The following is a 12,175-nucleotide window of genomic DNA, read 5'->3' on the forward strand; positions in this document are numbered from 1 at the left end:
TTCTACAGCAACTCAGAAAGTAATAGAGAGCGCCTTTTCATTCAAATTAGGATTTTAAGCACAACAGAATGCGTTCTCTTTTTCCTAGATGTTAATCTCCTTTTCTTTCCCTTTAGAGTAGAACTGATTAAACGCTAAAGAGAGGATGTATCATAGCTAATTATATCTACAGAGAAAAAAGCGGCATTCATCGTAAAATAGCTGGGGCAATAATCCCCTCTTCACCTTCCAACTTCAAGTGCTGGTTCAGATTTTAGCTGATGCTGTCCTGCATGACTACCTTGGACCCTGGACAAAGACAGCACTGTAGGTTTCAAAGTTGAAAGGCTAATTTCTCAGTACTAGCAGTGTCTGTCAGTCTCTTACCCCAGAGAGTATCTTTCTCTACTGAGCAGTGATTGAGTCACAGGAGGTAACAATTCTGCTTGCTGGAAGAAAATACGATGGAAGGAATCACGACGGTTACCAGATGTTCCAGTGCCCCTGAGGGGGCACCAGAACGTTCCTGCATATGCTGTAAACAGCATCAACTGTCAACCGTGGGACCCTGGGGTGTAGTGCTCATGCTGCTCTGATGTGCAGAGTCTCAGAGTTGGAAGAACCTTGAAGATGCTCTTAGCCAGAGGTTTTACACTACGTCTCGGGGAGTTCTTTGTTTCCTAAGTGTGATTCACGCATTGCTGAACAATAAGGGGGAATCTCCCTGAAACAGTTGCAGCACTCTTGGAAAGAATGTAAAGATCTTAAGTCAGGGCTGAAAGCAAGACAGGATATTTTATCCAACAAAAATCAGTCGTAAAAGTCCAAGGTAATTCCTATGGTTCAAGGAAAGAACTTTGTGGAAAATCCCTGTCCCAGTGGCTCTATGATATTCCTAGAAGGGAGGCCCTAGAGCTCAGAAGGTTGATTCAGGAACTCTAGGCTGCAATAGGTCTCGTGGCTTGGAAGTCTGGAAATTAAAATATATTACTAGGACACAGTATCAGGGTGGGAGACGAAGGCTTCTAAAGGCAAGTCAACCAATGCTTACAACCCTTCATTATTTACATATCACTTTCCATGGCAAATAGGAAAATAAAACACTTAGAAAAATGTTACCTTTCCTTGTTATTTTAAAATTTGTCAATTTTACACATTGCCTTGATGATGGTTTCTTATTCTATGATACCTGTTTTCAAAGTAAAGAATACCTTGTGATTGTTCAAGACCCTCTCCACAGCCACCATCAGGAAGGAAGAAAGGAAGGAAGGGAGGAAGGAAAGGAGGAAAGGAGGAAAGGAGGGAGGGAGGGAGGGGAGGGAGGGGAGGAAAGGAAGGAAAGGAAGGGGTAGCTATTTCTGTGTTTGTAAATGGAACCAGCTATGATGTGAGAAGACATGAGATTTTAACATAAGGAAAACTGTATCTCCAGGGTCAAACAGACATCCATAAAAACAGGATAGATAATCTTTCTCACCATCACTGTTGATGCACACAACCTCTTGAATTTGAGTGCCTGGACCACACTCCCTTCCATTATCTGGTTCACAGTCTCCTAGCCTCACTGCTTTCCAGTCATAGCAGGATGGCTCCTCACAGGGAATGGCTTCCAGTAAGTGAGGGCAGCTGCCAGCGCCCCCAGAGCCTCCAGTGGGCTCATTGGTAATGTGCCGTTTCCTCAGTTTAAAACCTGAATTGTTGGGGAAGGAAAATATTTACTGTTACCATCATGCGCTGAATACTTCAGAAGGCTGAATGAAACTCCAAGTGAAAGCTGGATGAGGGTAGAGGGTAGAATTCATATCTGCTTTAATCACTAGTGTATCCTCACACTCTAGATTAATATGAGCTCATTAACAATTTATTAAATGAATAAACAGAATGGCCAAAGAGGGACTTTTGGTGTCAGCTTACTACAGTAAAAGTCAAGCAAGAATGGGCTGGAGAGAGATAAAGAGAAAGAGAGACAGAGAGAGAGGTGATTGGTTGATTTGGAAAGTCTGTAGTTGTAAAATGTTCAAAGACACAATAAAATCTCAACCTATTCAGAAATATTCATGACCAGACACAAGTGCTATTACTTTGAATTCCTCAACAGGATCACCTGGTTAAATTTGAAAAGGAACCTCTGAGAAGTTGGATGGTTTCAGGAAACTGTCTCTTGAAGCCGTAGTTGAATTTAGACTCTCCAGAAATTTGAACTCGGGATATAAACCATCTGGGCTCTAACAAGGAGTATTCAAAGTCCTGCTATGTGCTTTAATAACACCTAAGTGTTGCCCTTTCTGACAATGTATAACAAAATTAATAAGTCTGTCTACTGCTATGTGAATATATTGGAATCACTAGAAAACTGTCCTTTGAAACAAAATAGAAAAATGTTTTCAATTACTAGATCATGTGAAAATTACTCTACCAGGCCGAACATGTAGTAAACAATTGCATTTATTCTATTCCTTTTAGATATATTATTTGCATCATAAAAGCAATATTTATTATTAGTTTGTTTACCTTCAAAGTAATAAGTAGTTCTGTTTATTAGGCACTAGCTACAGGTCAGGCAATGAAATAAGTGCTTTATGTTTATCTCATTGAGTCTTTAAAGAAAACTTGGGTACCAGATCATATTACATCCCTTTTACAGGTAAGGGAACAAAGATTTAAATAAGTTAATTAACTTATCTAAACAACAGAGGACAGACTAGGTTTTCCAATCCACGTCAGTTTGACACCACAGCTCATCTTAACCACTGCACCAACTGCGTCAGATGCTCTCCATCTGTTGTCTAAATTAACAAGCATCTTGCCTACGTTCTGCAGTTTTAATCTTCTGGTATCATCACCAGAATAGGTTTATAATTCTTTTGTGCTAAAGATCAATACTCTTTAGCCATTCTGGAAAATACTGCAAACGAATGATCACAGGAACACAGAGCAGCACTTGTTAATAATTCATGGTTTGACCCAATTTGATGGGAGTTTTAAGCATGCCATTTTAATATTACATACCTTTTTTGCCTTGCTGGTCATTACAATTTTCGTAAGTACAAGGTCCCCAAGCTGTCCAGGGTGAAACCTCACATTCAATAGGACAGGGAATGTGGCACAGCTGTGTTGTATTAGGGATAGGGCCAGCACATGATTTCAAGTCCACTGGTTTTGAGGCTGTTTGGAGAAAAACAGAGGTTCCTTAAGAATTAAACAGGTTGTTATGGTCAATAATACGGTTTTTCAGAGCAGTTTTGTGTACGGAGAAGGAAAATGCTTAAAGAAGTGCCACCAAGACATTACTCGAATGCTTCTCAGCTCCATCCTGAGAATAAAAGGAGACAGAAGGAGTGGGGGGAAAAGAAGCAGTGTAGTATAGTCAGAGGAAACTGGGCTGGAAGGCTGGCAGACTGTTTGATCACCAGCTTCACCACTAATTAGTCATGCCATTAATAATGCTGAGTCTAACTTTCCTAGTCAGTAAAATAATCCTTACAGTTAATTTTATTTCTAAAATTTTATAGTTAGGTTCTAAAAGAGTAGAATTTAGAGGACTGAACAGAGTAGGAGGGGAACTACAGCTTTAACGTATATGGAAAAAATCTCCACTGAGTGGCTCTGGCAGAGAAGTCCCCCTTCCCTTTTGGTCTGCAGAAAGGTGACTGATGGATATGATGAAGGAAGAGCTCAGGCCACCAAATGGGGCATCTCTATCTCCGACTGCATGACTCACCAGATACTTTCCAGAACTTTAAAGAATATACTATTTGCATATGTGATCCAAAGCTCAGAATTGCTAAGGCGACAAATTTATAATTGTCCACGTATGTTCATGAGTTGACCAATGAACTGTGTATAAATACTGCTAGCCCTTGCTTCTCTTCTGCTATGATGACTGCAGTTTGGCTATTTTGTACAGCACATGTATTTGATAGTTAACGTCAGAAGGTGTCCACAGTTCTGATTAAAAATGACAGAGTAAGAATGATACTTAAAACTTTATGGACATCACAAGAGAATCAAGTTTACTACTGTCATAAAAATTTTGAGAAGTAAATGTCTTAAGACACGCATTTCCTTTAATAAAAGCTAGCCCCTGTTACTCTCTGATACTTTGAAATGCCCATGCATGTAGCATAGAAGCCTGAAATAAGCAAACTGTAGATACTTGCATATCCCTCAACTTTCTGCACACAGAATCATAAATGCTACCTAAAGACTATTATCTCCTCTTTCTGCCACAGCTTTTCAGTTCTGAAAAATATTCTATAGATGTTGTTTTTTATTTTTTCTTCCTAGGAGTACTTATTTTCATCCCCTCCCACTCTCCGTCCCCCATCCCCCACCCCACCCCGGAACACACACACACACACACACACACACTGCAGTGAAAATAAATGACTGGGCATCCCTAATTTGCTTAGCATGAGCACCAAGAGCATTCTCACTTAAGCTTATCAGAATTGTTGCTAATTTGTATCATAACATTAGGCAAAGCCAAAAATGATTCATTGGATTGCTTTCCAACAGTGAAAGTGCTTGGCACACTGATGACAGAAAATACAGGAATAAATGTTTCATTTCTCTGAATATAAAAAAATGACATCAATGATACATATCTCACATAAAACGATTTGTTTTTAATATTTTTATAGGTGTAAGAGTCTTGTGATGGTTAATTTCATGTGTTAACTTGCCTGGGCTAAGGGATGCCCACATAGCTGGTAAAACACTGTTTCTGGGTGTTTCTGTGAGTGTGTTTCTGGAAGCGATTAGCATTTGAATCAGTAGACTAAGTAAAGCAGATTGCCCTCACCACTGTGGGCGGGGCATCATCCAATCCATTGAGGCCTGAATAGAACGAAAAGGTGAAGGAAGGGTACATTCCTTCTCTTCCTGAGTTGGGATATCCATCTTCTCTTCCCCCTGGACATCAGAGTTCCTGGTTCTGGGAAACTGGGTATTACACCAGTGGCCCACTCCCAGGATCCCAGGAGCTGATTCCTATAATAAATCTCCTCTTACATACCTGTATATACACTATTGGTTCTGTTTCTCCAGAGAATCTTGACTAATATAAGTCTACAATATGAAGAAAAACTCCTATAACTGCAAATTAACATACGCGATTCCTTCACTTGTTGAATCCTTCAGACTATCATTTAAATTAGTGGTTATATGTATAATTACCTGAAAAATCTCCATTTTTTTCCTTTCAATTGACTAAAAGTAACTTTAGTCTTTAGTGTTATTATATAGTGTTGGAAATTACAGTTACTATAAAGGGAAGTCTACTGAGCATGCAATTGTGAGAGCTATGATTACAGCCTGAAGAAATTTATTTTATATATTAAGACTGAAAACTGTAGGAGGAAAATACAGTTTTTATTAAGGAAAAAGGTACAAACATTAATTCCTGGCCATTTTTCTAAAGCTTAATGTTAGCTCTTGGTGTATTTTGAATAAATCAAATAGAAAAATCGGTCACAGATTCTTCTTGAGCTATTAAAAGAGAAATGTGACAAATAAAGGCTTAAGGAAGTGTTGCTTGAAGCAAAATACTCTTAAAATCTTCTGCTAAGCTGAGCAAATCAACACAGAGATAATACAGTCCTTGAAAAATAGTACCAACTAAAAAGTGGTACTTGCTATCTGCTTCTACAAGGATTAAACCGTAAGCTGCTGACCTTCCACATACCCTGAAAGGAGTGCAGGGTGGAGACCAGGAAGGAGGCACCCTGTGCTCTGGGAAAAACTGGCAAAACAGGCCTTCAGATATATATTTTCAGGAGAAGATTTTATGAGCCCAATTCTCGCGACTCCCCATAGCTGAAATGGCACTAAAATCCTTCATGGTGATGTCTGCTCCTTGTGACTAGCAGCAACCTTCTGCAAAAATGTGTGCTTGGTTGCATGTACTCCCCCTTCACCAAAATCACATATACACTGACCTTCCCCCCTTACCTCTTTGGAGCAGTTTCTCAGAGCTATATGAAATGCTGTCTCCCGGACTATAGACCTCAATCTGCCCCAAATAAACTTAACTCACAACTCTCAACATTGTGCTTTTTTTTTTTCAGTTGACAATAGCCTCAATTTTACAGATAATTTTCTATCTATCTATCTGTCTGTCTATCTTTCATTAATCAAAGAAAGACAGGGGGAGAGTATTTTCTGTATGATTCTATTCCTTTGGTGATTTTCATTATAGGTTTTCTTATCCAGTATATGCTGATTTTTTCTTTTTTTTGCATTTTCAACTTTTTATTTAAAAAAACACCGTAAATAAATGTTCTCGGCTGGTTTTACCAATATGAATCACACAATTATTGATCTAACTGGTGGGGTTCTATCTTAGACCTTCCCTGGCATACAAAGAGTTGGCAAATGTGAGGCTACCACTTCAAGCCTCATGCCCATAGCACAGATTGACCAGTGGAGGTACCAGGACCAAACTACAGCCAGAAAAAGAGAGGGCCTTGGGTAGTGAGAGCACAGGTTCAACAGAGTCAAATCTGTGCCCATAAACAGTATATATGCTGATTAATGTAAATCACAGATACTAGTTTAACTCCTCAAAAGTGGTCTTTTTTTTTGGCAATTGCCCAAGATTTATTTGGAATCAGTGTGATTCAATAATGAAGTAAAGAACAGACCTAGGAGATCTTACTGGGTTCTAATTTAATCTGTGGGACATAATTCCTATAGTTGTGTATTACATAATGTAGTGTTCATTGCTGATCCCTTGTTCTCAAATATCGACAACTAAATTTTCTAAAATGGCCCAGTCATTATTCTTATATAATTTTACTAGAAATTATAAAGAAATTGTTCATCCAGTACAAGTTCCAAGGAAGTATATATTAGATTTTTTTTGTCTTATTGTTGATCTCTTGAAAATAAAGGAGACCTTTTATTGTTCTCATACGACTTACAGGGTTTTCAATTATATGTACTTTGTACGCTTCACAGGGTCATAAAAGAATGTCTGAACTTTTCAGGACTTAATAAAACAAACAAAAAAATGAAACTGGTGCATTTTTGTAGGTAGGTCTGAAATATTTTTATATTTGTATATTCAGAGTATTATGATAGAAAAGAAATTCATTATAGGAGGTAAACTTAAATCATCTGTTTCCAGTAATGTGGCCAATGAGGTACTCTGAAAATATACTCACTGTATAATCCCTAAGAACAGTGAATATATAACTTTTTGAATTAAATGTTTTATTCTGAGATAATTGTAGATACACATGAAATTGTAACCTCACAGAGATACCACATACCCTTTACCCAGTTTCCCCCAATAGTCAGATCTCACAAAACTATAGTATAATACCACAATCAGAATACTGGCATTGATACAGCCAGGGTACATGTACTGGGTTGAATAGTGCTGCCCCCCGCTCAAATGTCTACTAAAAACTCAGAACACGACCTTATTTGGATATAGGGTCATTGCAAATGTAATTAGCTAATGAGGTCCTACTGGATTCAAGTGAGTCCTAAATCCAATGACTGGTGTCCTTATAAGAAGTCCATGAGAAGACACACAGAAAGGAAGGCACTGCAATAATGGAGAGAGATGGAGTGATGAAGCTACAAGGATTGCCTACAGCCACTTTGCTCCTAATCTTAGAGAGAAAGAATTCAGTCTTTCGCCATTAAGCATGATGTTACCTGTAGGTTTTTGCAGATGATCTGTACCAAGTTGAGGAAGTTTCTCTCCATTCTTATTTTTCTGAGAGTTTTTATTATGAATGGGTGTTGAATTGTGTCAGATGCTTTTCCTCCATTGTTTGATGTTATCATGTGATTTTTTTTTCTTCAGCCTGTTAATATGGTGGATTATATTAACTGATTTTCCAACATTGAACCAGCCATGCATCCCTGAATACACTGTACTTGGTCCTAGTCTTCAATTCTTATAATGTATTACTGAATTCTAATTGCTAATATTTTTGTTAAGGATTTCTGTATCTGTATTTATGAGAGATTTTGGTCTGTAGTTTTCTTTTCGGTCTAATATCTTGGTCTCTGTTCCCTCTTTTCCTATTTTCTGGATAGAAAAGATCTGTTTCACATTGAGTGAGTTACAGTAGTTTATAGTTTTTTTATTTTTATTTTTTAAATTCCTTCTATTTAGTCTAAGTTGTCAAATATATGTTTATAAAGTTGTCTGTGGTATTCCCCTGTTATTTTGCTGTCTGTAAGGTCAATAGTGATAGCCTCTGTTTTATTCCTGATGTTGGTGATTTGTGTCTTCTCCCTTTTTTACTTTAGTAGTCTTGCTAGAGTTTTCAACATTAATAGTCTGTTCAAAGAACCAGCTCTTTGTTTCACTGATTTTCTCTATTGTTTTGGTTTTCAATTTCACTGATTTCTGTTCTTATTTTTATTATTTTCTTCCTTTTGTTGGCTTTCATCTTATTTTGCTCTCTTTTTTCTTGGTTAAGTGGGAGTTCATATCATTGATTTGTGTCTTATCCTCTTCTAATGTAAGCATTTAGTGTTATACATTTCTTTTTCAGCACTGTTTAGCTGTGTCTCACAGATTTTTATATGTTATATTTTCATTTAATTCAGTTCAAGTATTTTGATTTTCTTTGAGAATTCCTCTTTCACACATGGCTTATTTAGAAATGGGTTGTTTAGTTTCCAAGTGTTTGGAGACTGTTATCTTTCTGTGATAGAATTCTAATTTGGTTCCCACTGTGCTCAGAGAACACACTGGCACTGTGTTATGATTTAAATTCTTTGAAATTTGCTGAACTTTGTTTTATGGGTCAGGGTATGGTCTATCTTAGTATATGTTTCACAGATACCTGAAAAGGAAACGTATTCTGTCGTTGGACTGTTCTACAAATGCTTAATAAATTCTGTTGGTTGATGTTGTTGAGTTCTTCTGTATCCTTGCTGATTTCTGTATGAGGAGTAGAATGTTGTCATCTCCAACTTTAATTGTGGATTTGTGTATTTCTCCTTTCAGTTCTAACAGTTTTTGTTCACATATTTTGTAGTATGTTGTTTAGTGCATATACATGAAAGATTTCATTATCTTCTTGGTGGATTGACCCTTTATCATTATATAATGTCCTTCTCTGTTTCTGGTCATTTTCTTTGCTCTGATGTCTAATTTATCAGATATTAATATAGCCACTCCTGCTTCTCTTTGAACAATATTTTCATGATTTATCATTTTTCATTATTTACTTTCAACCTGGGATATTGCTATATTTGAAGTGAGTTTCTTGTTGAATGTGTATAGTTGGGTCATATTTTTTAATCCACTTTACCAATTTGTGTTTTTTCTCCTTATAAGTCTAATTTTTTATAGGTACAGAATATATTTTAATTTTTATATTGTGTTAGAAGCAAATTAAAACATTGCCTGAATAAGCATCTGTTAGGGTCTTTTAAAATCTGCTCCCACTGGTGTTTATGAGTGGTGGTCTTCTCTCACTACAAATCTGAGATGTGGGAGGCAAAAGGGAACTGAGCATCTTGTCATTTCTTGAGTCTTAAAATCTCTAGCTTGCCTGCCTCCCTCTCCGACTTTCAGAGTCATCTTAATGGTCTGTTTACTATATAATGTTCAGAATTTTTTTTTAATTTAGTAAGAGAATTAGGAAAAATTACATCTTTTCTATATTCCTGGAAGCAGAAGCCTATATGTTATTTAAAAAATAAAACCTTTCAATTTTATAACTAGGATCACGAGAAAGGAAAATCCTCAAATGATTCCCCAAATCCACAGCATGAATCTGGTATGGTACCAGAGTCCTAAAGCTGGCCTCTCCCTTGAGGCAGTACTGATCCCAGGTCATAGAACTTGCATATCCAGAGTTCTTTAATTACCAGGGACAAAGGAAGGCATTTTCAGACAGAAAATGAGAGTTAAGCTATAACAAACCATCATTAAGGAAATTTCTAAAGGATTTATTTCTCATACAAAGGACAGTGAACAGAGAAGCAGGGTCTAAGATGCCAGATGGAATGGTGGCCAAAGAAAATATTAAATGTGAGTAAAAGTAAACGTTGACTGTAAAAGCATAATTATGATGATTAAACAGGGGAGTGTGGTAGGCAGAATAATGGTCCCCCAAAGATCCCATGCTTTAATCCTCTGAATTTGTGAATATGTTATCTTAATGGGAAAAAGGACTTTGCAGCTGTGATTCAGGATTCAAACCCTGAGATGTGGAAACTATCCTGGATTATCTAAATTGGCCTAATCTAACCACATGAGTCCTAAAAAGCAGAAAACCTTTCTCAGCTGGTCAGAAAGGTGAGCTGGAAGAAGGAGGAGGAGAGATTCAAAGCATGAGAGGTACCTGACTTGCCATTCTGGCTTTGGAGGAGAGGGGTAAAGGCCAAGGAATGTGGCCTCTAGAAGCTGGGGACAGTCCCTAACTAGCAAGGAAATGGAGATCTTACTTTTCCAACTGCAAGAAACTGAATTCTGCCAACAAGCCGAATGGGCAAGGAAACAGATGCTTCTCTAGAGCTTCTAGAAAGGAATGCAGCTCTGCTAAGCACGCGATTTCAGCCAGGTGAGAACCATGTCAGACTTTCGACCTACAAAACTATAAGATAAAATGTTAAGTTTTTGGTACTTTGTTATGGCAGTGATAGAAAACTAATACAGACAGTTATAAACAGCAGTATAGAACTAAAATACAAGACTACATAATATGTAAGTTGGTGAAAGGTAATCAGAGGTAAAGCAGTTTAAAGCCCTTAGCAAGGTAAATATATTAATTATAGATTGTATTCATTTAGGTCTGAACCTTAATATTTTAAGGTAATCTCTTTATATAAATAGGATAAGGATGTGTAACTTCCAAACCAAGGGAAAAAATGCAACAATAGCAAAAGGGTTGCAATAAATTCAAAGGAAGGCAAGAAAGAAGAAACAATGAAACAGAAAAAATGTAACAAAGAGAATAAAATAAGATGGAGGAAATGAATGCAAGAGTATAAATCACTATAACTCAAAGATTATCAGACTTAATAAAAAAATAACACCTGAAATGACATTTTATATCCACTAGTTTATCAGAAAACGTACATGTTTGACAATACCAAGTGCTGGAGAAGATGTGAAGCAGCCAGAGCAGTTAAACACTGCTGGTAGAAATTTAAATTGTTTTACCCATTTTGGGAAATAACTTGGAATTTTCTAGCATGTTTGAAGACAGGCATACCCCCAGGTATACAGTTTGGAAAAAGCTATCAGACATCAGACATTTACCCCAGGAGATATTTATAAGAACTGTCATTGTAGCATTGTTTATAACTGCAAATATCTAGGAGTAACTCAGGTATCCAACAAAAAGGGAATGGATATTAAATTATGGTGTCAATACTATGGTGTCAATACAATGCCATAAAGAGGTGGAAATAAATAAACTACAGGACAATCGCTGATATGATGAAACCCACAAATATGTAACAAAGAGTGAAGAAAGCAAGCCAAAGAAGAATATATACTAAATCAGCAGTCCCCAACCTTTTTGGCACCAGGGACCAGTTACCACAGAAACTGGTCCACAGCATGGGGGTTGGGGACTCCTGTACTAAATGATACTATTCATATAAAGTTTTAAAAAGCAAGCATTATCACCATGTTTTGGGATAAATACGTTAAGTCTGGAAAAGAGGAGAGTGGCCACCATTGTCTGGGAACTGGCCTGATCTTTTCAGCTAGGCTATGATGGAGTAAGACAAAAAGTAAGACTACTTCATTTGTCTAACTAAAAACAAGGTCACCGTGGGAACAGCCAAAATATCAAATATTCCCATCTCCCAGCTAATATGAGTGAGTTCTGCTTCTTTATCAGTTACAGCTTTAGACTCCCTCTAGTCTTTCCTACTTCCAAAAATAAGGTTTATTAAGATACCTGGTTATAGAATTACTCTTGCTTCCTTACAGCATTCAATCCACAGCAAAGCTCACTTATTTAAAGCCCCCTAAAATAATTACTTAACTGAAGCCCAAATCCTAATATAAGTGCTTTCTGACCCTCTTACTGAGATGCCCCTGGTTGCCCAGGGTGTGGGCTCTCCCTTGCTGCAGAAAGTGATAAACCCAACTTGTTCAAACACAGGTGTGTAGCTGGTGGTCTTTGGCTGAAGAGCTTGGGCATGTCAAATACATAAAGAAAAGCAAGGAATGTTAAACATAAAATTGAGAATAGGAGTCCCA

General features: G+C 37.3%; 1 protein-coding gene across 1 annotated transcript in view; it reads right to left on the minus strand.

Moving 5' to 3' along the window:
• THSD7A (thrombospondin type 1 domain containing 7A) overlaps nucleotides 1–12,175 on the minus strand; it is a 455,073-nt gene that overhangs the window by 172,766 nt on the left and 270,132 nt on the right. Inside the window, exons 5-6 of the mRNA XM_030857690.2 lie at nucleotides 2,989–3,144; nucleotides 1,457–1,669 (exon numbers count right to left, since the gene is read on the minus strand). Coding sequence (XP_030713550.2) covers nucleotides 1,457–1,669; nucleotides 2,989–3,144 — 369 coding nt within the window. The remainder of the gene's footprint in view (nucleotides 1–1,456; nucleotides 1,670–2,988; nucleotides 3,145–12,175) is intronic.

This window comes from Globicephala melas, chromosome 9 (assembly GCF_963455315.2).
Source record: "Globicephala melas chromosome 9, mGloMel1.2, whole genome shotgun sequence".
In the NCBI taxonomy this organism is placed as follows: Eukaryota; Metazoa; Chordata; class Mammalia; order Artiodactyla; family Delphinidae; genus Globicephala; species Globicephala melas.